The 26,441-nt window shown below is 44.8% G+C and overlaps 1 protein-coding gene across 1 annotated transcript in view; it reads left to right on the top strand.

Annotated features, from left to right (window-relative positions):
• The window catches only part of ULK1 (unc-51 like autophagy activating kinase 1), a 176,226-nt gene that overhangs the window by 44,105 nt on the left and 105,680 nt on the right, over positions 1–26,441 (top strand). The window contains exons 4-5 of the mRNA XM_033957048.1: positions 6,888–6,920; positions 9,901–9,937. Coding sequence (XP_033812939.1) covers positions 6,888–6,920; positions 9,901–9,937 — 70 coding nt within the window. The remainder of the gene's footprint in view (positions 1–6,887; positions 6,921–9,900; positions 9,938–26,441) is intronic.

Raw genomic sequence — 26,441 nt, 5'->3', positions numbered from 1 at the left:
ATGGTTTACTGCATCATGAAGTCCTTGGTCTCTGCAGCACACTGCAGTCGCCTGGTCAGACAGACCACCCTGCTCTAGGGTGTACTTGAAGATGCTGAACAGAGCTTTTGACCTCCAGCCCCAGGTGATCTCTGGATTAGCGTAACCCAGCTGCCCAGTTAAATTGTCTTTGCAGGGCTATTTGGGGATACGAGTCACTTAATTAGATAGTGCCGCTGAATATACCCTCTAACTGTCTAAGCCAGGGGTGTCGAAGTCGGTCCTCGAGGGCCGCAATCCAGTCGGGTTTTCAAGATTTCCCCAATGAATATGCATGAGATCTATGTGCATGCACTGCTTTCAATGCATATACATGGGGGAAATTCTGAAAACCCGACTGGATTGCGGCCCTCGAGGACCGACTTCGACACCTGTGGTCTAAGCCAAAACAGACTATGTTGTGGGTGTTCCAGGAGCAGAGTTGGCAGTTACATGGCTAAGTGTTCCGATCACTGTTTTAGAGATAAGTATAAAATTTAATATTTATCCTATCTTAACCACACTGAGATTTCATTGCACCGCACAGAGCCTTTTTTTCCCATGAGAGGTTTTTATGCCTATGAGGTTTTGCCTGAACACCTTAAGCCACGGCTGTGGCGGTGGGAGAGTCAGTTTCTGAGACTTTTTCCTCCCGTATGGGTTTATTTTTGGCTCGTGCTGTAGCTTTGTTTCCTCACAGCGCATTGTTTTTGTGACAGTGTTATTTTGTTAGATACGGTATTTGATTTTTCACTTTATCTGTGTCCTTACACTAAGGGCTCCTTTTTACGAAGCCACGCTAGCAGTTTTAACGCACCGGATTGGCGTGCGCTAGCCAGAAATCTACCGCCTGCTCAAAAGGAAGCGGTAGCGGCTAGCACGTGCGGCAATTTAGCGCGGGCTAATCCACGTGTTAAGGCCCTAGCGCGGCTTTGTAAATGGAGCCCTAAGTGTTGATATCTAACACTTCAGGTACTGGCCAAATCGGACCACAGAAAACACAGTCCTATCTTTGGCCAGTTTTACTTACTTAGTTAAGAGCTGAAGAAACCAGATAAGTGTGGCTGTTCGCACATACTCATTCAATGCCAATGCCTGGACAGGGCCCGGCATTGAATATATAGGCTTAAAGCCGGTGGCAACTAAAAAAACACTGACTGCTGTCGTTTGAATATTTATCCCATAAGCATTTTTATGTCTTTATAAAATAGTGCCTACATAGGGGCCTATTTGCCCTCTTAAACCAGGCACAAAATTACCCTGATCATATCTGAGGTATCGTAACGCTGTCCTGTCCATGGCTGATTTATAGATAACGGTGGCAGCCTGTGCCCAGTTATAAATTGCCTTGAGAAAGCTGTAAATGGCTTTTCTTGACCAATGGCCTTTTAAATGTGTTTGGTTTATAAGTATCTAGATGCATTTGTTTTCACATTCACTTTCTAGAAAGGCAAGGAAGGATGAATCTAAGATCTTTGTCAAAGGACCTCTTAGGAAAACCCCTGATGAGCAAATGTGCTCTCTGTCCCACATTGGATGTTTTGCACCCAGCTTATCCAGTTAATTATTGCTAAGTGAAGAAAGCCCCCAGCTTACCTGACTCTGATGCTTCGGAATCACTGAGCCTAAAGGATTTAAAACTAGAAATGCCAACTGCGGAATGTGTACTTGCTAACGCCCAAATTTTTGTATTGGGGCACGTGTAATCCAGCTGCTGAACAGATAATGCCGTTCTCTTCACATCTGCTAAAATTCCATTGTCAGTTTCATAACATTTTACTGCAATCAGGATGACTCCCAGATATACCTCTCTACACCTGAAATTTCTACAGGAATCCAAGCCCGAATCTCAAATTGCTTGTCCAACATAGCTGCCCGGAAGAACTGCCATCACCTAAAACTAAACATGGCCAAGACTGCACTGCTTATCTTTCCACCCAAACCTACATCTCCACTCCCCTTGCTCTATCTCAGTAGATAACATTCATCCTTCCTGTCTTGTCAGCTCGCAAGTTTGGTGTCATCTTTGACTCTTTCTTTCTCCTTCTCTGTTCAAATCCAACAGACTGCCAAAATCTGTCACTTCTTTCTCTATAACATCACCAAAATCTGACTTACCCTCTCTGAGCACACTACCAAAACCCTTATCCACTCTCCCTCATCACCTCTCACTTAGACTATTGCAACCTGCTTCTCACTGGCCTCCCTTGTAGAGAACGACACGGTGACAAAATTCATCACCGTTCCCGTCCCCGTGGATAACCGCGGGAAACCATCTTCATGTCATTCTTTAAGGAGAGAGGGAAGAATCAGAGTATGCATGGCCACAACCACTGACCCACAAGCTTTGCTCTGAAGAATGCTGGTGTAGAAGGACTGAGGTTGAAATAGACACTACAAAATGACATAGGATTATTTCCCGCGGTTATCCGCGGGGACGGAAACGGTGATGAATTTTGTCACCATGTCATTCTCTACTCCCTTGTAACCATCTCTCTCCCCTTCAATCCGTTCAGAATGCTGCTGCATGACTTATATTCCACCAGAGTCATTATGCTTACCTCACTCCTCTCATCAAGTCACTTCACCAGCTCCCCATCTACTTCCGTTTACAGTTCAAACTCCTCTTATTGACCTACAAGTGATGCCTCAGGGGAGTGTAAGCTTTGCAGTACAAAGTCATCTTTCTAGGCTTCCTTGTGTCCTTTTCTAGTTCTTCCACACTGTAGCTTGAATGATGGTGGAGGGTAGAGGGGTCGCCAGACCTTTAGAAAGGCATCTGGGCTACCGGAATGTCTTTGCAGGAAATGTCCTGGTCAGCATACAATTCCCTGATAGTTTAAAACAATTTGATATTCCACCCTTCATAATGTCAGAGTGGATTACGATAAAAACATGTACATTAAAACAACTTTTAAAAATTACAATATCTTTATTTTTAAATGAAAAAGAGAAAGGGAAAGATAAACCTAGTGTTTCCTCAGTGATATTTCCCAACTGGTTTTTTAAAAAGATGTTTTTCAACATCTTCTTAAGGGATAACATTCCTCCAGCAGATTCCTAGGTAGGCCATTCCATAATGCTTGAGCCTTCCAGAAAACTGCATGTTCCCTTGTTACAACCAGGCGAGATTCTTGTATAGAAGGCAATGCTAATAAACTTGTACCCATGGAACTTAAAGTCCTACTTGAAGTATAAATTTGAAGTAACCCAGCCAAATAGGATGGCTGATAATCATAGATAGATTATGAGCCCATCGGGACATATAGGGAAAATGCTTGAGTGCCTGGTTATAAACTGCTTAGATAAGAATCAACATTTTGTAAGTTGAGCTTAACTCCAGTGATAACCAATGGAACTGCAAATACAAAGGGATCTTTTGCCTATTTTTTAAACTTTTCATTTATAAACGTAAGCACAGCACACACATGTGATGTATGCTGGCTTCTTCAGTATACCACTATTTCGAATTTCAAACAAATTGCTCTATATACTCAAACATAAACCTAGATTTTTGTTCTAAAAAATGGCCCAAAAATAGGGGTCTCGGTTTATATTCAAATCTCAGACCCATCACAGGCCTCTCTACTGGTCCTGTTAGATTTTGTATATTTATTTAACAGGGTTAGAAATTGGTGCCAGTCTGGAGGTTCAAAATGGTTCCAAAGCATGTCTACTCTGGGTTCTTTTTCGTGGGGTCCGAGTTGGAATTCGAAGTTGGGTAAGGGTGGAGGTATGGTCGTTCTTTCGTCTAAGATTTTGTTATTGAAGAAAGGCAAGGGTTTCTGCCGAGGGTATACATTCGTTTTCCCGTAGCAGGGTTTGAGTAGTGTCTCTAACTCAAGCATCTCTAACTTGCCTGGTAAAGAGCTTATAATCATATTTTATTGGAATTCACTAGAACTTTCTAGTTTGTGTAGTAACTGTAGCAGTTTGGAAATATATCTGATTAACAAAAATAGGTTTTGACTGAACATGTAACTTTAAGTAAAGGGGCATATTTTTTTTTAAAAAAGAAGAAATTACAAAGACTAGGGAAGGGATAGGGGTAGGAACTCCGGTCCTTGAGAACCGTATTCCAGTCGGGTTTTCAGGATTTCCCCAATGAATAAGCATGAGATCTATTTGCATGCACTGCTTTCAATGCATATTCATTGGGGAAATCCTGAAAACATGACTGGAATACGGCTCTCGAGGACCGGAGTTCCCTACCCCTGGACTAGGGGATACTCAAAGTTACAGGGAAATACTTTATTGGAAATATTTTTTCACTCAGAGAATGGTTAAGCTCTGGACTGCATTGCCAGAGGATATGGTAAGAGCAGTTAATGTAGCTGGTTTTAAAAAAAGGTTTGCACAAGTTCCTGGAGGAAAAGTCCATAGTCTGCTATTGAGACATAAGAACATAAGAATTGCCATCTCCGGATTAGACCCTGGGTCCATCGAGTCCGGTGATCCGCATACACGGAGGCTCCACCAGGTGTACCCTGGCCTAGTTTTAGTCCCCATATCACCGTATGCTTCTCAAGGGAGATGTGACAGGTCCCTTTCCCGATGTGATAAGAGAGAGAGAAATGAGCAATGCAAATACTTAAGATAAGTTTTTAGTCACAAAGATTAAGTTATTGATATTTATACTACTACTAAGCACTTTAAAGTATAAGAAAAATTATTATAAAAAACAAAAAACATGGAAAATTAACATATTGAGAGGGCAAATGAAGAAGCCATAGCCATTAAGAAATAGTGGGTTACCAGAAAAACATGAGGTGACCGAATGGCATGTCTGAAGGCCTGATAGATTATTCAAAAAATATCCAAGAATGTGTGGGGCATTGATCTTGGGGATGTTCCTCTCAAGGGAGATGTGCATCTAATTTACCCTTACCCGTATCACTCTACGCCACTCTTAAGGAGATGTGCATCTAGTTTACCCTTAAATCCTAGAACGGTGGATTCTGCAATTACTTCCTCTGGGAGAGCATTCCAGGTGTCCACCACTCACTGTGTGAAACAGAACTTCCTGATATTTGTCCTGGACCTGTCCCCCCTCAGCTTCAGTTTATGTCCTCTTGTCCGTGTCACATTGGACATTGTAAATAACTGCTTCCTCTGCTCTATTTTGTTGAATCCTTTCAATATTTTGAAAGTTTCAATCAGATCTCCTCGCAGTCTCCTCTTCTCAAGGGAGAACAACCCCAGTCTCCTAAGTCGTTCCTCGTAGTCCAAGTTCTCCATACCTTTCACTAGCTTCGTTGCTCGTCTCTGCACCCTCTCTAGCAGTTTTATATCCTTCTTTAGGTATGGAGACCAATGCTGGACGCAGTATTCTAGGTGCAGTCTGACCATGGCTCTGTAGAGCGGTATTATAACTTTCTCTGATCTACTTGTAATTCCCTTCTTTATCATGCCTAGCATTCTATTTGCTTTTTTCGCCACCGCCAAACATTGTGCCGACGGTTTTAGGGTCCTATCTATCAGTACACCCAGGTCCTTTTCCTGTTCGGTCTTTCCCAGAGTTACACCTGACATACTATACTTGTGATCTTTATTTTTTCTACCTAAATGCATCACTTTGCATTTTTCCACATTAAACTTTATCTGCCATTTATCTGCCCACTTCTCCAGTTGATTCAAGTCGATCTGGAGTTCCTCGCTGTCCTTCTGCGATCTGATTGCCCGGCATAGCTTTGTGTCGTCTGCAAACTTGATTTCACTGGATGTTCCTTCTTCTAGGTAATTTATGTAAATATTAAATAAGATGGGTCCAAGTATTGAGCCCTGGGGAGACAGACATGGGGGAAGCCACTGCTTGCCCTAGATCGGTAGCATGGAATGTTGCTACTTTGGGGGGTTTTGCCAGGTACTTGTGACCTGCATTGGCCTCTGTGGAAACAGGATACTGGCTAGATGGCTCATTGGTCTGACCCACTATGGTTATTCATATGTTCTTTTTCCCACAATTTCTCTAGTATTTGTCACTCATATTAGGATGCATTCTATGCATCCAGTCTGGATGTAGTACCATCTAAAATAACTGGCACCCATTTTCCAGTAATGTGGATATAGACATCTTTACAGTTCTTTCATAAGTTTGTTTTCACTGACTTTCGCAGTGTTAATAACAAAAGTGTGTTTTTTTCTTGAATTTACAACATTGTTCTAATTCGGTTTGGGTACAGGGATAGGAAAAAAAAAACTGGGGACGGTGAGGGAACAGAAGCAATAGGATTGGAGTAGGATGAGGATGAAAAGAAATTGACTGATGATGGGCTGGGGATGTGTGGGGGTTATGTCCCCTGTGCACACCTCTAGCCCACACCCTCAAAGGAGTCTTGAATGTAGGGAAAGGGCTTAATATCCGAGGTGATTAATTGAAACTTCCTGGACAGAGTGAAGGCAGTTATGAGGAAAACGCAGATAATTTCACTACTGTAAATTTGGTGACATGTTAATGCCTAACAATGACATATGTAACTGTCAGAAGTCAATAGTGGAAATGTGGTTTAGGAAGGGGGTGCAAGAGTTAGACTAATCATTTTACGTGTATAATCAGCAGTAAACATTAGAAACTGTTTTATGGAATTGCCCCTTTTAGAGACATTGGGCTCTTTTTACAAAGGTGCGCTAGCGTTTTTAGCGCATGCACCGGGTTAGCGCATGCTACCCGAAAACTACCGCCTGCTCAAGAGGAGGCGGTAACAGCTAGCGCGCGCTATTCCGCGCGTTAAGGCCCGAATGCACCTTTGTAAAAGGAGCCCGTTGTCTCAGGATTTCAGCAGTAGGGTAAAAGAAATTAGCATATTTGATTTCTTGGCAGCCATGTTCCAGTATTAATCTCTGTTTTGTTTTGTTTTTGTCTTCCCCAGGAGTTGGCAAATTCTATCTACTTGGTGATGGAGGTGAGAGATTCTGTTATATTAGTTAAACAGGTTTTCCTTTCAGTTGTACTTCTTACATTTCTCTCACTGACTGATCTTTCAGAGCTCTCTCTGTCCTTTCTCCTAATGCTATGTGGTGCATTTATAGCCCACCTTCTCCTGGTAAGGTCTAAAGCAAAGTCACCATTTAAGAATCCAGCAAATAGCACTAAGAATAATGCTAAAAAAAAATATGTTGTTAATGGTATTACCATTTTTGTATTAAATAAAGGTGTTACCGGATAGCAGGAGAAGGTGAGTTGCAAATTTTAGCAGACTAGAAACAGAATGAACTTTCTAAAAATTGCTTTACAGCTTCTTGATCACCTTAGATATCTAAATAGCCATATCACTAAATTGGTTCTGCAGAACTATTGTCCTTAAGGAGTGAGAGAGGTTGGATTGAGGGATGAGATAGGGATTGGGAGTTGTTTTGGAGGGTATAAACAGCTGATAATTGGTGGTTTTCTTTGAATTTTCAGTGTTATTTGTCTTGATACTGCTGTATCTGGTTGTTTAAGTCGTCTGTATGCATCCAACCAACCACTAATAAAGAATCCTTTACTTTTCAACTGGAAACTGATGGAAAGCAGAGAAGACCTCAATTCATTATATGACACACGACCTACCATGACAATACAGCTTTTAGAAGACTACCCAGATAGTATTTTGAGACCTAAAAGAGAAGAGTAGGGGTGATGATTGTTGATGTCATCTGTTTTATGTCATAGACTGGACAGTTATACATATGCTATGGATATTGAGGGTAGGAGGGTGGGAACAAAAATGAAATATAATTGTAATATTATTTTGTTTTTTTATTATGGATGGTTGGAATCATTGGATACAGATGTCCTATTGTTGTCTTTTTGTTTTCATTGTGTTATTGTTTTAAAGCTGTTTCGGTGCTTGTTTTTATTATGACAAATTCACAGTAAAACAGTTAAATCATAGAAGACTGCCCAGATAGTATTTGATAAATTAAACAAAATACTTTTAAAATGATTCAGGCTTCCACGGGCAACCAATGATGTTGGATTAAAAAAGGGGATGCATGATCAAATGTATTTATGAAAAAGATTATTCAAGCTGCAGGATTTTATCTGCATTTTGGTTAAACCATGAGAGCCCAATCTCCCTTCTTGTCTTAATGATTGATCATGGTAGATTGTCCAGCCAAACCCCCCCCCAATCCCGCTAAATTAAATCATTACAAGAATCCCATGTTATAAATTGGCCAACATGAGAAAGGGGGAGTTTTCCGGGTTCACCTCTGTAGCTAAAACTGCTTCAGATATAATTGACATGCTATTTTGAGTAGACAAAATGATGGTGTGGATAACTGAAGTGATTATTTCATTGCACCAAAGACTTGTGGTGTCCCGCTATCATAATTTACAGTCCTGTAGAAGAAGACTCGGTTCTGACAGTAACACTGGAGAGCATTGGAAAACTAGCTTATATCTTTTTTTCTCTGCTTTGATTTTTGCCCCCTTTTATTAAACTGCGCTAGCAGTTTTTAGCGCAGGGAGCCGCGCTGAATGCCCCGCGCTGCTCCCGATGCTCACAGAGTTCCTATGAGCGTCGGGAGCAGCGTGAGGCATTCAACGTGGCTCCCGGCGCTAAAAACTGCTAGCGCAGTTTAATAAAAAGAGGCCTTTGTGTTGTTACAAAGAGTGTTCAATAATTTATCTACCTCAGTAAGAAAGCAAAAAAGCTTTGTTTTATTTTTCAATATAGTCTCCTGATAGCTCCATACATTTCATCCACTTTTCCTGCAATGTCGTTAACCCCTTTGAAGAATTCTTCTTTTTGACCTTCAAACCAGGATATCACAGCTTCCATGACATCTTCATCACTTGAAAACCACTGTCCACGGAGAGATTTTTTTCAAAACTCGGAACAGGAAATAATCCGAGGGAGCCAGGTCAGGATTGTAGGGTGGTGATTGTCGTGACGTGCACTGGCACATTGTCTTGAAGAAGCAGCATGCTTGTTGTGAGTTTTCCTCATCTTTTCTCCTTGATTGACTTCCACAAAGCAATCATTGTGTTGACTTAACTCTCCCCGGTTATGGTTGTCTTTGGGTGGCATGAACTCCAGATGCAAAAGTCCTTCATCATCCCAGAAGATAGTTACCATGACTTTGCCTGCAGTTTTCTGTTTTGAGCTTTTTTGGGATGGGGGATGACTTGTGTTTCAACTGCATTGACTCGATTTTGAACTCAGGATCTCTGTGAGAGACCCAAGTCTCATCTCCAGTCACCAAACAATGAAAAAAAAATTCACTTGGTCTTCACAGATCATCTCCAAGTTCTCCTGACAGTACTGGAACCTCATGGCTTTCTGACATGGCGTCAACATTCTTGGAACACCATCTTGCACTATCTGCCGAGATGCCTATTTCTTCAGCTAGTTGGAACAACTTAAAAAATTAAATCCTTGACTTTCTTGCACATTTCTGTGGAAGTTGCTTCCACAGGCCATCCAGTGTGAGGGTCATCATCAAAGGACTCTCTATCCCACTTAAACTGCTTGCTCCAAAATTTTACTTTGTAGGATAATGGGGCCGACTCACCATAAACTGCAGTCATGCATTCATGGATCTCCTTTGGCTTTTTCCCTTCTTTTGTGAGAAATTTTATCACTGAATGGTGCTCCAAATCTAGCAGTTTCTTACTTGATTCGTACGAAGACTCTCCTGATATCCTGTCTCTTGGAATGTTAGACTCGCATTGAGTCACAACTGTGCATGAGTAACCTTGAGAAATGTCACAACATGCGCAGACTTGTTTCATCACGCTTGCTATTTTATTTCATATTCAGTTAGCTAAATTATTGAACATCTCTCGTATCACCACAGTGCATTTTCTCTGTGTGCTAGGACCATATGTTGGACAATAATTTTATACGTGTGACTCTGAGGACTTGAGCATGGAATTTTGTTTTTTTTCTTTTTCAGTACTGCAACGGTGGTGACCTGGCAGATTACTTGCAAAGTAAGTGTACAAACATCTGTTTCTGTAATTATTTAAAGAAAATCCTGTGATTGGGCTCTGGTGGCTAGGCATAATGAGAAGACTGACTCGGCAACTAGCTTTCAGAGACAGGGTTTAAGGGCTAGATCCACTAATCAAACCGATCATGCACCGATCAGTTTGCGAGCCCTTTGCGACCCGATTTCCCTCCGAACCAATTCACTAACCTCTCCTCTGATCCAATCCCGATCCATGCTTGCAAATGAGGGGAATCAGTATGCAAAGACGCGATTCACTAAACTTATTGACTGGCTGGCTGATCCAAAAACTAGCGACTGGTGAGGACCAGTAGCTTGTGCTAAAAACCCCGATTCTCCTGCTCTGGCCACCCTGCTCTCTGCCCCAATTCTCTTGCCTGCCGCTCTGCTCTCAGCCCCAATCAATGCCTGCCACAATCTCCTGCTCTCAGCCCCAAATCTCTCCTGCTGCCCCGACTCTCCTGCCCTTCCCCGCAGTGCAAGCCTGTGGTTTTATCCCGCAGGCTTAAAGCGGGTTAAAACCACAGGCTTGCAAAAAAAAAAAAAAGCAAGGAAGATGGTCTGCGTATGCTTAAGGATCACTCTCTAGCGATCTGTGCGGTGGGTGGGGGGGGTTTGCCAACGATCGTCCCCATTTGCATGCAGGCCTTTAGTGAATTCATCAGCCTGCATGCAATCGGGAACGCATCGGACACGGAAAGAAGGTTAGTGAATCTAGCCCTAAGTCCCGAGGGTGCAGAGAAGATATTTGCAGGGTTGTTTGGTAAATGTGTTGAGTGGGGGAACTGCAATGTGCTGGATTCAGTCTACTGTCAACTAGTTAAATATTTAAAACTATTAAAAGAACATTTACAATGCTAATAATATTACCTTCGTTGATATATCACAGTTCATTAGGATGCAAATTAACAGCTTGCTAATGGAAAATGCTTCCCTCCTGTTAATAATGGGTGAATGCTTTAGGACCACCTTGTCACAGAATGCTATGAACCCTCTCCAAATAATCAGTCACATGTTCTGAGTCTCTTAACCTGGCACCCTCAGGTCTCTCTTCTCTCCTCTCATTGCCTTCAGACCCTGAGGTTGGGGTAGCAGGAATCAAGAGCTGGCGCTGACAAATCCTTTAATTTAATCCTTTGCCTTCAAAAGGTGTCAGGTCAAAAGCGCGCCGGGACAAAGGCGCGAGCAGACAACTGAGCGCAGCGCGGAGGCGTGCGCCGAAGAAAAAGACTGTTTTTAGGGGCTACGACGGGGGGTGTAGGGGGTAACTCCCCCCCCACTTTACTTAATACAGATCGCGCCACGTTGTGGGGGGTTTGGGGGGTTGTAACCCCCCACATTTTACTGAAAACTTAACTTTTTCCCTGTTTTTAGGGAAAAAGTTACGTTTTCACTAAAATGTGGGGGGTTACAACCCCCCACAACGCCGCTGCGATATATATTAAGTAAAGTGGGGGGGGGGGCTCCCCAACAAAACCCCCTGTCGTAGCCCCTAAAAACAGTCTTTTTCTTCAGCACGCGCCTCCGTCTTGCGCTCAGTTGTCGGCGCGCGCCTTTGTCTTCCGCGTTACTGTCTATGAACCGCTTCAAAATCAGGACATGGATTTTTTAAAAGTATTTGGGGGCATTGGTAGTGGGAAAAGCAGGACTGTCCCATTGAGCTTCTATCCCACCCACTGGGTCACAGCCAAGCAGGTACTCAAGCATTTTTCCCTGGTGTCCTATTTAAATGGAGTTCTTTTTATAAATTTGATTGAGTTATATTGTAAACCGCTTTGATCCTTTTTGGCTGCATATGCGGTATATAAAGATTTTAATAAACAGAAACATAATTGGCAAAAATTAAAATTAATTGGGTGGCAAGTGCCTAACTCTGTATATGCCTAGCCTAAGGTGCCTAACAGAAACTAGGCGTTGTTATAGGCAGGTTGGGGATGGATCTTGGGCATGTTTTATGTCTGGGTGCCTAAATTGGATTCAAGCGCCAGTATTTAGGCCAAGAAAACCCTGGCATAAATAGGGGACACCTAAGATTTTGATGCCTACTAGTTCCTATGTCCAATTTAGGCACGATTGTATAAACGGGACCTAACTGAAGATTGACAGCCACTTATCCTAGGAATAAGCTGTAGATTTCCCCAAGTCCATCTTAATAATGGCTTATGGACTTTTGTTTTAAGAAATTATCCAAACCTTTTTAAAACCCTGCTAAGCTAACTGCTTTTACCACATTCTCTGGCAGTGAATTCCAGAGTTTAATTACACATTGAGGGAAGAAATATTTTCTCTGATTTGTGTTAAATGTACCATTTAGTAGCTTCATTGCATGCCCCCTAGTCTTTGTAGTTTTGGAAAGAGTAAACAAGTGATTCACGACTACCCGTTCCACTCTACTTTTAGGCACTGTTTATAAAGTCAAGGCCATGCTTTACAAGTTAGTACTCAGATGCCACAGAAGCGGTGGCTGATATGTGTATAGCTCTGGGGGTAAAGGCTGTCCTAAATAGCAACTATCTGTAAATGTAGCTGGAATGCCCATGCCCAGCCCTGGTACTCTTTGGACAGTGCCTTGATGGCTTGTAAGAATTTTCAGTACCACTTTCTACAGCGAGTTCTGCTGTACAGATGAGAGCTTTTCAATATTGGGCCCATATTTTCCAGGCTTCTTGATTTTGGTGAATTTTCAGCTGTTTGGCTGAAATTAGAAAACAAATTAGGAGTATGGCCTAGTGGCGTACCAAGGACAGGGCAGTGGGTGTAATTCACCCTTAGTGCATGTAGTATGGGGGTGCTGTCAGTTCTGCCATTCCCTCCCCCTCTGATATCAACTTCCTGTTCTGGGCAGAGGACTGGCAGAACTGACCTTGTTTGTCTAGAGGAGGGGGTGAGGCACATGGAGGAAGGGGGTGATTACTCTGAGTGGCAGCTATGCTAGGTAGACTACATTTCAAAAAGTACAAAAACCAGGGGATACTCAATGAAATTAAATGGAAATACTTTTAAAACAAAAAGGAAAAAAAAATATATATTTTTTTTAACTCAAAGAATAGTTAAGCTTTCTGGAAATTGTCCCCAGAGGATGTGCTCACAGTGATTAGCGTATCTGGGTTTAAGAAAGGTTCAGACAAGTTCTTGGAGGAAAGATCCCTAGTTAAGGTTGCCAGATTTCCTCTATGAAAAGAGAGAGACACCTGGTCCCGCCCTGTTCTTCCTATTCTCTGCCCCCACATGAACCTCCCCGATTTCGGGATTGCATCTGCGTATTCTATTCCTAAGGGCGGCTAGGCATTTAGCTCTTGCTGTTGGGCAATGCGGCTTGATAAAAGAGAGGGTTATTTTTTTGATGTAGCTATACTGGATCAGACCAGTGGTCCATCTAGCCCAGTATCCTGTTTCCATAGTCATCAATCCAGGTCATAAGTTCCTGACAAAAACAGTAGCAACATTCCAGAATCCCAAAGAGTAACAAGCCAGAAAACTAAAGAGTAGCAACATTCCATGCTACTGATCCAGGGCAAGCAGTGGCTTCACCCATATCTGTCGCAATAGTAGACTATGCTCCTTTCCTCCAGGAACTTGCCCAAACCTTTCTTAAACCCTGCTACGCTAACAGCTGTAACCAAATCCTCTGGCAATGAGTTCCAGAACTTAACTATTCTTTGAGTATAAATAATATTTCCTCCTATTGGCTTGAAAAATATGCCCATATATCAGTGGTCTCAAACTCGTGGCTCGGGGGCCACATGCGGCCTGCCAGGTACTATTTTGAGGCCCTCTGTATGTTTATCATAAAACAGTTTCTTGATCATATGTCTCTTTAGCTATAAATGACAATATTATTATTAAGACTTAGCCAAAAGGAAAGATTTATAAACTATAAAGAATTTTAGCTCATGCAAAATTGTCATTTCTTGAATAAGACATTAACTATTTTTTTCTGAGGCCCTCTAAGTACCTACAAATCCAAAATGTGGCCCTGCAAAGGGTTTGAGTTTGAGATCACTGCCATATATTATTCCATTACATTGCCAAAATTTGCTCCTTCCTGTCTGAGCATACTACCCGGACCCTTGTCCACACTCTCTTAACCTCACGTTTAGATTAATGCAATCTATTTCTAACTGGTATCCCGTTGTGCTGCCTCTCCCCCTACAATCTGTGCAAAACTCTGCTGCACGATTCATCTTCTACCAACCTCGCTACACTCATGTTACGCTTCTCCTTAAATCATTTCACTGGCTTCCTATCCTCCTTCGCATACAGTTCAAACTCCTATTACTAATCTACAATTGTGTTCATTCTGCTGCCCCTCAATATTTCTCCTCTCTTCTCTCTCCTTATATACTTCCCAGATAACTCTGTTCCTTAGATCAGCTTCCCTTAGCTTTACCCTTCTCCACTGCCATTTCCAGACTTCGTTCTTTTCATCTAGCTGCCCCGTATGCCTGGAATAAACTACCCGAATTGTCCACCAGGCCCCTTCCCTTGATTAAAAGCAGACTGAAAACCCACATTTTTGATGTAGCCTTCAATCCATAACCCTAATCACCACTGCCCTAGCCCAGCAGATTAACCATTCCCCCTAACTGTATCCGTGGCATCCTGTTTGTCTGTTTAGATTGTAAGCTCCTTTGAGCAGGGACTGTCTCCTTTGTGACTCTGTAGTGTACAGGGTGTTTTACTGTACCGTATTTTCGCGGATATAACGCGCGCGTTATACGCGTTTTTACCTACCGCGCATACCCCTCGCGCGTTATACGCGTGAGCGCGGTATACAAAAGTTTTTCTACATAGTTCCCACCCCGCCCGACGCCCGATTCCCCCCCCCAGCAGGACCGCTCGCACCCCCACCCCGAACGACCGCTCGCACGCGCTCCCACCCGCACCCGCGATCGGAGCAAGAGGGAGCCCAAGCCCTCTTGCCCGGCCGACTCCCCGACAATATCGGGCCAGGAGGGAGCCCAAACCCTCCTGGCCACGGCGACCCCCTACCCCCACCCCGCCCGACGCCCGATTCCCCCCCCCCAGCAGGACCGCTCGCACCCCCACCCCGAACGACCGCTCGCACGCGCTCCCACCCGCACCCGCGATCGGAGCAAGAGGGAGCCCAAGCCCTCTTGCCCGGCCGACTCCCCGACAATATCGGGCCAGGAGGGAGCCCAAATCCTCCTGGCCACGGCGACCCCCTACCCCCACCCCGCACTACATTGCGGGCAGGAGGGATCCCAGGCCCTCCTGCCCTCGACGCAACCCCCCCTCCCTCCCTCCAATGACCGCCCCCCCCAAGAACCTCCGACCGCCCCACCAGCCGACCCGCGACCCCCTGCCTTAGGTCCCACCTGGGGGCGTGGCCTGAGGCACATGGGCCCAACCCGACCATGTGCCTCAGGCCGCGCCCCCAGGTGGGACCTAAGGCTCCAGGGTCTATTCTGATTGGCCCACGCGCCTTAGGCCCCACCAGTAGGCGGAGCTTTGGGACGGATGGGCCAATCCGGCCTCATTCCGTCGTTGGCTGCCTGCCGGACAGGCGGGTTTGGCTCCCGTCTGTCCGGCCAACTAGCAAAGGTACGGGGAAGGGGGGTGGGGGTGTCGTGGTGGTCGGCCAGGGGGGTCGCGGGTCGGCTGGTGGGGCGGTCGGAGGTTCTTGGGGGGGGCGGTCGTTGGAGGGAGGGAGGGGGGTTTGCGTCGAGGGCAGGAGGGCCTGGGATCCCTCCTGCCCGTAATGTAGTGCGGGGTGGGGGTAGGGGGTCGCCGTGGCCAGGAGGGTTTGGGCTCCCTCCTGGCCCGATATTGTCGGGGAGTCGGCCGGGCAAGAGGGCTTGGGCTCCCTCTTGCTCCGATCGCGGGTGCGGGTGGGAGCGCGTGCGAGCGGTCGTTCGGGGTGGGGGTGCGAGCGGTCCTGCTGGGGGGGGGTGAATCGGGCGTCGGGCGGGGTGGGGGTAGGGGGTCGCCGTGGCCAGGAGGGTTTGGGCTCCCTTCTGGCCCGATATTGTCGGGGAGTCGGCGGTCCTTCGGGGTGGGGGTGCGAGTGGTCCTGCCGGGGGGGGGGGCAGGGCAGGGCGGGTAAACGGAGAGTCGGGACAGCGCACATAGAGTCGGGGAGGACGAAAGGAGAGTCGGGGTGGCCAGAGGAGAGTCGGGGCGGGCGAAAGGAGAGTCGGGGCGGCCAGAGGAGAGTCGGGGCGGGCGAAAGGACAGTCGGGCAGCATGCGCGTTATACCCGTGAGCGCGGTATACAAAAGTTTTTATACATAATATTGTGGTTTCTGCGCGCTATACCCGTGTGCGCGTTTTACACGGGTGCGCGTTATATCCGCGAAAATACGGTATTTCCCTCTTCCTGGAAGGCTTTCAATCTCAGTTTGTTTACCTGAGGCAGTGGAGGATTGAGTGGTTTGCCCAAGGTCATAAGTTGCCCTTTCACCATTATCAGTAGCCTTTTAAATAAGTAAACGGCTTTTGACATTTGTCTTCATGCGTGTTATGGTGGGTTCACCATTTCCTTAATACATTACAGGCAGGGCAGGCAATCATAAAATGAATAGCAGCACTTAATGTAGCTGTGTGGAAATTTTTGTAATTCCAAATATATATCCATGTGTGTATGTATATATAGATTGATAGAGATACATGCAGTGTTTACTCACTTCATAACCGGCAGATAAAATTCTGTTATCTAAATAGCTGTTGGATAGGTTTCTAGGAAGCATTTCACGTGTGCGTATGAGAACATTAAGCCCTGTTCTGGACCTGGAATGCGGTGATGCAACACCTCATCTCTAGCCTAGATTTGCTGACGTGTGTCATCCGTTCCACTGTTTTCTTTGGGCTGTTATTGCCCAGTCACCCTGACAGTCGAGTGTACAGAGCCTGGCACGCCTGTGTCAGGTGTTTACATAGCATCTTTTTCAAGTAATGACAGCCCTATGGGACGCAGACAGAATGGAGAAGGATTTTCAGCATTCCCTTGAGCCAGAGAATGTTTCCCTAACTGACGGACAGTCCCATACTCTTCAGTTATGATCTTTCTTTCGGTGAAAAATAAAATGAGCACATTATGGGGGTAATATTATAAAGGAGATGCTAATATTTATGCACTAGTTACACACAGACCCCCAAATTCTGATTATGACGCCTTAAGTTCTGTGCACAAATCAGTGCACACAACTTAATTGGCCTAATTGGGCCAATAATTGGCAATCAAGACCTCATAATTGACGCTAATTGGCTCTAATTAAAAGTTACACTCAGAACTTGCAAAGCGTATTTATGTAAAAAGTACGCACCAGTTGCGGTGTGTGAATTTGAAAAGAGGGCGTGGCCAGGGGCAGATTGTGGGCGTCCCTAAAAGTTATAGACATTGTTATAGAATACGCCCGGTCTGCGCACAACTTAAGCGCAGACATTTAGGCCTGGATTTAGCTGGCCTAAATGGGCGTGCCTTAAAGTTATGTGATGCACAAGCACGAAGTGCGATTCTTTGAAAGGTACACCTACCTTATAGAATCGCACTAAGGGCTCCTTTTACAAAGGTGCGCTAGCGGTTTTAGCGCATGCTAGCCGCTACTGCCTCCTTTTAAGCAGGCGGTAATTTTTCAGCTAGCGCGCGCTAAAAACGCTAGCGCACCTTAGTAAAAGGAGCCCTAAGTGCCATTCTAATCAGCGCTGATTTTTTGGGCCCTGTATATAGCATCAGGCCCAGATCCCATAATTCTTGAAATGTGTGCACCCAAATTTGCTACTGGAATACAAATTTACTTGCACAAGTTATAGAGTAAGATCAGTTGCGTGCGTAACTCAATTTATTAATGAACTGATAATTGGCGTTAAGGAGCAATAATAGGTTATAATTATCCTTAATTGGCACTAATTAGTAGTTACGCATGTAACTTCCATTAGTCGGTATTCTGTAAGTTTTGTTCTCCATCTTACAGATGCCTAATTCTAGGCCCTTTGTTTATAGACTTGCCCCATTGTAGTTAGCGATTCTTTTCTAAAAAACATAGGGCTCCTTTTACAAAGGTGCGCTATTGTTTTTAACGCACGCACCGGATTTGCGCACGCTAGCCAAAAATCTACCGCCTGCTCAAAAGGAGGCAGTAGCGGCTAGCGTGCGCGGCAATTTAGTGCGCAATTTTCCACGCGTTAAGGCCCTAGACCTGCCTTGTACCCTATCCCAATCTACCACTAGATCACCAGATGGGGGATGGGGGACAGGGTACAGGGCAGGGCGTGGGCAGGAATTTTTTACTTGGGTTTTCCTTCTCTACATAGGGGTGCGTCTTATCGAGTGAAAAATACGGTAACTCTCGCCTCTACTGGTATTCAGTATACCATATTTTTCACTCCATAGATGCACTTTTGTTACCCTCCCCCCCTCCCCGTACCATTGTAAAACCCACCCGCTACAGTTTTACACGTTTATCTGCTTGTCTTCAGTTACTTTCGACTATCTGCCCCAAGACAAGTTCTTTGATTTTAGTCCTTTTTATTTTTTTGTGTTTCTACATCTACTGGACCCCTGAGGAAGGCGTGTTTTCTAAAAAAAGGACCGTGTAGGGTCCGGTTGGACTATTATTGTATTTTTATATTTTGTTGTAAAGAGAAATAAATCATTTTCAGGACATCTTATCCACAGTCTATTTTTGCTTCTCATTGAATCGATTTTACTGTGGATTGCTGGGTCTTCTTTTTTGTTTTTTTGCTATGCCACTTGTATATTAGCTCAATGAAGTTAAGTTCAGAGCCCACCTAGTTACATCTTTATTTTCTTTTGAATAATTTACCAGTGAAATATTTTCAGTTAAATTTGCAGTTCTAGCCGAGAAGGGGTAAAACAGGGACCTGACGGACCTCGCGGATCTAAAACCGCACATCCTTAAAAATCTGAGGTCCGTGTCCGTGCCACTTGTAGTTTCTGTCTCTGACAGACCTCTATAAGATTTTAGCGCTGACAGATTTTACTTTTCCCTCCCTATGCTTAAACGGATCCGTCAGCGCTAAAATCTCATAGAGGTCTGTCAGAGACAGAGACTAGTGCTGGAGTGGCAGAGCAAAAGCCTTCTTATGTATAGGTTTTCGGAAAGACAAAGAGAGCGGGGACATAGGTTTAGGACGTGCGTTATGGAAAAGAAGTCTCCAAACGTTGCTGGGTGCTGCCGGGGTTCAGTCTGAGGATCGTAGGCATGAGGCAGAGCCTCGGCTGCTTTCCTTCCTCTGAATTGCTCGATGTACCCCTCTGCTCTGCCTTTCTTGGAGAAGGGGTAAAACGCGTGCCTCAGTCTCTGACAGACCTCTAAGAGATTTTAGCGCTGACGGATCCGTCCCAGCATAGGGAGGGAAAAGTATTAGGATCTGTCAGCGCTAAAATCTCATAGAGGTCTAGACGTCAGAGACAAAAACTACAAGTGGCACGGACACGGACCTCATATTTTTAAGGACGTGCGGTTTTAGATCCGCCAGGTCCGTGAGGTCCGCGTTTTACCCCTTCCCGTTCTAGCCTCCCATATTGTGGACAAATTATACAAGCCGGCACAGTTGTTATTTCTTGGAAAATTGTGATTTGCTTTTTGGCCCACTGGCAATGTATTATTTCTTCCTTTTTGATTATGTGTTTGTCAAAAAGTTAAAATGCATAAATAATTTTTGAAAAACAAACAAGAGGACTAAACCCTCTATCAAAAGTGCAGTAAAGAACTGATGCCTGAATAACTTACCTTGCCGCCAGGTGCATGAAAGCTGTTTTTGCATAATTGAGGAATGGACACCCTTATAGTAAATCAGGTCCTAAAACGCAGATCTCAGTTCATCATTACTTGCTAAGATTCAAGCAGCATCTTGCTTTCTGTTAAAATAGTTACCAGACTTTTTTTCTTGTAAAAGAAGGTAGGATCTTCGTGGAGCTAAATGACGCTCTGAACAGTTGACAGTGGAAGGGACCTCCAGTGACAGGGCTGACCAGTCCCCTGATATGGCATTGCCTTTGTTTTCTAGTATATGTCATGCTGGCAAACATACTACTACTAATTATTTCTAGAGCGCTACCAAATGTACGCAGCGCTGTACAGAGTCACAAAGGGGACAGTCCCTGCTCGAAATAGCTTACAATCTAAGCAGACAAACAGGATGCCAGGGTGGCGATACAGTTAAGGGGAGATGGAATCTGCTGGCTAGGGTGGTGAGCAGTGGGCAGAGGGGAGTAGGGTTATGGACTGAAGGATAAATCAAAAAGGTGGGTTTTCGGTCTTGCTTTTAAACAAGGGGTGTGACGGATGAACTCGGGTCATTTATTCCAGGGATAGGGGGCAGCTAGATAAAAGGAACAAAATCTGGAGTTCTCGGGAAGGCCTGTAAGGAGAGAGAAGAGAGGAGAGATCCTGAGGGACTGCAGCAGGAACATACACTAGAAAACATTGCATCTGATGCATCTTGGAATGGGAAGTACTGGGATGATCCATAGTTTAGACTTTAGAGGACAATACATCTTATTTGAACCCTAGAACTAAGGTTAGTCCTGGGAAGGGACAGGCTTGCTCTTAATTATTGTGACAGGCTCGTTTATCTCTGTTTTATGTCCCTCAGCAAGGTCTGCTAGAACTAAGGCAAGAGGAAGATAAAAATATTTTGGCATATAGGTCATGGTGACCTCTGCTGATTTCCCAGGGCTTCTTGTTATGTCATGCCTTAGCCGAGTGATGCAAAAGTGGTCATGGCAGTAACTTAGGAGAGAGGATGATAAGAGTTGAAGTGCTGACGTGTTGAGGGTCAACGTTTCGTTTATATGTACAGCGCAAGTTAAAGAGGATAAAGTCCTGTTGAATCTCTCATTCTTTCTCTTGCTGCATTAACCCTGATCCCTGCAGGTGTGCCCAGCCCAAATAAGTCTGGTTCATGGTTGTGTAAATCTTTCCAGTTTGGGGGCGTTTTTTCATGTTGGTTTGAGCTATTTGTTTTCGAAGTCACGCATTATATGCACAGAAGAACTTTAATGCATGTGCAACCGATTCCACACATATTCATACTACTGCTACTACTAATCATTTCTATACCATTACTAGACTTACACAGCGCTGTACATCAGAACACAGAAGAGACAGTCCCTGCTCAAAAGTTACACATTTAGTCGTAAACATTTACACCAGCCATTGAATGGTGTAAGCAGTCGCACTTAAATGTTGGTGCTTAAATCCAACAGGCTAGTATTCTATAATGGCAACTATGCGTGACTCTTGGCACCCTGTCGAGCAGGGTCCCGCAAACTGTCTCGAGCCGCGGCACGCTCAACATAGTGGCCGCGGCTTGAGGCATTCGGAAGTGCGCAGACGTCGCCTTGATGATGTCACGCCCGCGCGAAGGCCCTTCAGACGGGCCCTGAGATGTCAGAAGGGGGTGCCAGCGTGGAAGAGGGCCGGAGAGAAGGAGAGGCGCCGGCTGTCTACAGGACGTGCCTCTTGCCACGAGAGTATATCTTGCAGTCCATTGTAAGATAACTGTCATTAATTGTTCTTCAAATACAAAACAGTATCATATATAGATTCGTTTAACTTTTATTGATTTTTTCTAAGGACTTCAGAAGTGCCAGATTTTAGCCAAGTGTTTTCAATGGCTAAGAACATTAGTGTGGCATTGGCCTCCTCATTAGCCCCGCAAATTTTATTTTAATACATTACATGTTTTAAAGTGCTCTGTGCTAGCGAGGAGGAGAGGCACTGGCGCCAGCTGACTTGCCTACAGGATGTGCCTCTCGCCACGAGAGGCACGTCCTGTGGGCAGTCAGCCGGTGCCGGGGCCTCACCACCTTCCCAGTGGGCCACGGCACACCTGAAATCTCAGGAGGCACCCAGTTTGCGATACACTGCTGTATAGAAACACCCCAGTATGTATGACTCCCTTATAGAGCAATGTTTCTGCTCCTTATGCAGTCTGGGAAGCCAAACATTTGAGGTAATTGCTGATCTTTCACCTCTGACCCTGTGCCAAAGAAGACCCAAATAATGTAATTCCCTCAGGCCAATGTCCCACAAACCTTTTTCCTCAGCAGCACAGTAAACGCTGGGCCACAACTAGAGGGCACCTGGAAATGCATGAACGTTGACGTGTCTGCGCATGCGTGAAGGCCCTTCAGACAGGGCCCTGAGCTGCTGGTGGGGGGTGCTGGAGCAGGAGAGGCACCGGCGAGGAGAAGAGGTGCAGGTGCCAGCTAACTGCCTGAAGGACGTGTCTCGCGGCGAGAGGCATGTCCTGTAGGCAGTCAGCTGGCGCCCGTGCCTCTCCTCCTCGCTAGCGTCTCATGGCACACCCAGACTCTCACCAGAGCACACAGTTTGCGATACACTACCTTAGGCGGAGTACCCCATCATTGTTCACCAGGTCCTAGAAATAAACACATGGATAATTACTGCCTAATGGAAGTGCAGACGGTCTGTAAATTATTGGGATTGTGGAGAGAGTATTTCTAGTAACTTCTAGGCCAAATTGCACTCCAGTGACTGAGGCTCAATTTGGAAATCTCATAATTCAACCTGTTTTTCCTTTGCCTGCCATCACCCTCACACCAGCTCTGCTTCCTTTAAATTATGAAAGAGAAAAATAATGTGGATCAATAATCCATTCACTTAGCTGCTATGAAGTCTGAACAGTGCCCACTGGCTGCTCTGAAACAGTCCAGTTTAGCCAGCAGTGAGACTTTGCTGACCATTGCCAGTGAAGAAGCCAACCTGGCAGGAGATCGTACACTTATAAAGAGGCCACTTTTCAAACTGCATTTGTACAATGGCCACACACATTCTGCCAGTTTTGCACCAGTTTTCTCAAAAACAAAAAGATATGGCTGCTTTTGGTTTGAAATTAGGGAGTTGCATGAGTCCAGAAATGTCATCAATCCTTGCCCATCTCCACTGGAATCTAACCCATTCCCATCCATGTCTGCTAAGATCCATAGCATTCCCAACATTAACCTCTTCCATCCCTACTAAGACCCACAGGAATCTATACTGTTACTTAGGCCCCGATTTTCAAAAGGTTTCCATGCCAGTAAGATTCATTGAAGCATGGAAACTCTCCTCCCGATGCACAAAAGGGTTCTCTGTGGGTGCTACCAATCCTCGTAGCAGCCACCAGGAACTTTTTCTGGCAGCTCTGGAACTGCCGGTAGCTGTTGTGCGTGTGTTGTACGCTCACACAACATGTGCACAACAGCTGTGCCCTTAAAAAAAAGGATAGATTCTTCCTTATGTCCAGGGACAGGATATCTGTCTTTGAATTTTGCACTCAGAGCCATTTTGAAAAGTTGCATATTCTTTTTCTTACAAGTGTGGTTTCTTACAAGAGGAATAGGAGTGAAAATTTGAAAATACGATTTGCATTTGTGGGTTTTTTCCCCACCCCCTCCCGAACTGAAAAATGCCCCCAGGGACACCCCTCCCCCCTCTTTATGAAGGTAAATAAGCACTTTTTTAGAACCCCACATAAACTTTTATCCACTCCAAGCCAACTAACGTGTTAAACATGAATTGTTTTAGGCTTATGTTTATTAAGTACTTATAGACTGCTAATCGACTGAACATCAGAGTGATTTACAAAACCAGTAATCAGAAAGGAAATACACAGTAAATAGGACAGCTAAACTCAAGAATACAAATATTCTAATTCCAATCCTTCCCTCACTTTCGGATCAGCCACGACCCGGAAGTGAAGGAATGCTTCTGGGCCAGCAGCAAACTGCGTGGAGGAACCAGCGACTGTAGCTTTGCAAAGTGCTACTGGGAGGAGAGAGCCGGCCAGAGGAGGTAAACACCCACAAGAGACATGAATTTGGTACACTGAACGGAGGGAAAAATGATGAGGGGCGCATTGGAACTCCGAAGGGAGGAGGAGGGTCGCGTTTTGACAGGAAGTGAGGAAGAAGGGGTGCTTTGGCACAGGAAGGGAGAGGCAGGGTTGCATTGGGACACAGAAGGGAGGGAGCACAAACTTCGGATAAAGGAGGGAAGGAAGGAGGGAGACAGGGAAAGAGATCCTGAGATGAGGGAATAGAAAGGGAGAATTGTTGGGCATAGGTGTCTAAGTGAGAGGGAAAGAGAGATATAGTGCACTTGGGGAAATGAAGAAAGCGGTGAATTGTTGGGCATAGGGAGGGAGAGAGAAATATTGGACATTGTGGTGGGAGAGGCGTGAGGTACGGATGCATGGGGAAGAGAGAGATGAGAGGGAGAAATGTTGGATGTGGTGGTGGAGAGGGAAAAGTGGGACAGATCAAGTGCGAAAGTAGGTGTAAACCTATCTTTTCTTTCTATTTAAACTACAGTACTCTATTTTGAGGACTATTTCTTTAATGTTCCTTAATGCTTTTATAGACAGTGTACTGTACATACAAATTCAACTGAAGAACAGTTTAAAAAACGGAACTCATTCTTAACCCGGGGACTGCCTATGATGCAATTTGCTTCTCGCAGGTCTTCCACTAAACCATCTTTCTCCCCCTCAATCTGTTCAAACTACTGCTGCACAATTTATATTCCGCCAGTGTTGTTAATGCTCACAGTACCCCTCTCCTCAAGTCACTTCATTGGCTCTCTATCCATGTGTGCAATTCTGGAGGCCACATTACCGTAAGGATGTGCTCAGAATTGAATCGGTTCAGCGGATGGCCACCAGGTTGGTCTCGGGGCTAAAGGGTCTCCCGTACGAAGAAAGATTGAGCAAATTGCAGCTCTACACTCTCGAAGAGCGTAGGGAGAGGGGAGACATGATTGAGACTTTTAAGTACATCACGGGACGGGTCGAGGTGGAAGAGGATATCTTTCTTCTCAAGGGACCCTCGACCACAAGAGGACATCCGCTCAAACTCAAGGGAGGGAAGTTTCGTGGAGACGCCAGGAAGTACTTCTTCACGGAGAGAGTGATTGAGCATTGGAACAAGCTTCCAGTACAGGTGGTCGAGGCACGCAGCATCCCAGACTTCAAGAACAAATGGGATACCTATGTGGGATCCCTACGAGGTCATGCCAAGGGATAGGGTCACTAGGACTTGAATTAGCGGGTCAGTAGAATGACAGTATAATTATTGTACTTTAGGGGTCAGTAGACTTAAGAGGGTGGGTAAATGGTGTGGGCAGACTTGATGGGCTATGGCCCTTATCTGCCGTCATCTTTCTATGTTTCTATGACCTATAAGTGCATTCATACTGCAGCTCTTCACTATTTCTCCTCTCTTATTTCTCCTTATACTCCCTCCCAGGAACTCCGTTCATTGGGCAAGTCTCTTTTATCTGTACTCTTCTCCTGTACTGCCATCTCCAAATCCCATCCCTTCTATCTTGCTACACTGTATGCCTGGAACAGACTGCCTGAGTCAGTATGACAAGCTCTGAGTCAATACGTCAAGCTCTGTCTCTGGCAGTATTCAAATCTAGGCTAAAAGTCCATGTATTACAGGATAATGGCACCTTGTAGTCCTGGGTAACTCTTTTGTCATCAGTGCCAATTACATGTAGGCGATTTTCTGGCTTATAAACTACATTGTGATATTTGAATTTGAAATAGACATTAATAAATTATGCCATTTTAACTCTTGGAAGTCCAGGCTCTGGTTCCACATTGTTTGCTTTTGAACATTTCAGTTTTTTGTGGTACCTAGGTCCATTGCTGTGGAAGTTAGGACAGTCCTAGTGATGTAGACCACTTCACAGTGTTGTTTGTTCATTATAAACAACTTCAACACTACATGTGTTCTTTAGACACTCATGGATTGTGGTTTCCTATTGACACTAAGATTCAAGATTTTCTGGAGCCATATTTGGAGGATGGGTTTCAGGTATCAGGTCTCTATAGGGACCTTCAGAAGCTGATCCAAGGGGTGCAAAAGGATGCGTTGCGTTTTCAGTGGTGTCAAGATTTAGGTCTCCCAGAAGATTCACTCTATCTTTATTGATTTGGCGGATACCTGAAATTTCTGTGAACGCTAACCTTCAAGAATGTCAATTTAGGATGTTACACTGGGCATATTTTACACAGAACCAGATTTATAAATTGGGGTATATTGCCTCTCCGTTCTGCCAGAAATGCTCCCAACACCCTAATACCTTTATTCATGATTTTAGGTTTAAGTGTCCGAAAATACAGAAATTTGGGAATAAATTAGACATTATGTTGAACAACTCCATTGTACAATCCCATTTTCAGCAACAGGTTTGCTTGACAGGCATGAAGCGTTTCGCCTTCCCCCATTGGGGACATCATTTGTTTTTGCGGAAAGCGGGAATACTGGGGGGAAAAGGTAATTTTGCCAGTTTAGCTTGGTGAACATGCTCCATCATATTGGGTGTGGTGGAACAGATTTTATACTCTGTTGCTGTTTGAACATAGAGCAGCCAAGCTTACTCCCAAGCGTAAAAAAGCCATTTCTCCAAATTGAGGATCCTTATATTCAGTTCCTGTCTCATAGGGCCCGAAGTGGCATTCTCAACTCCATCTAGGGCTGTGATGGG

The sequence above is a fragment of the Geotrypetes seraphini genome, chromosome 8, assembly GCF_902459505.1.
Source record: "Geotrypetes seraphini chromosome 8, aGeoSer1.1, whole genome shotgun sequence".
NCBI lineage: Eukaryota > Metazoa > Chordata > Amphibia > Gymnophiona > Dermophiidae > Geotrypetes > Geotrypetes seraphini.
This window is presented reverse-complemented; position numbering and strand designations above follow the sequence as displayed.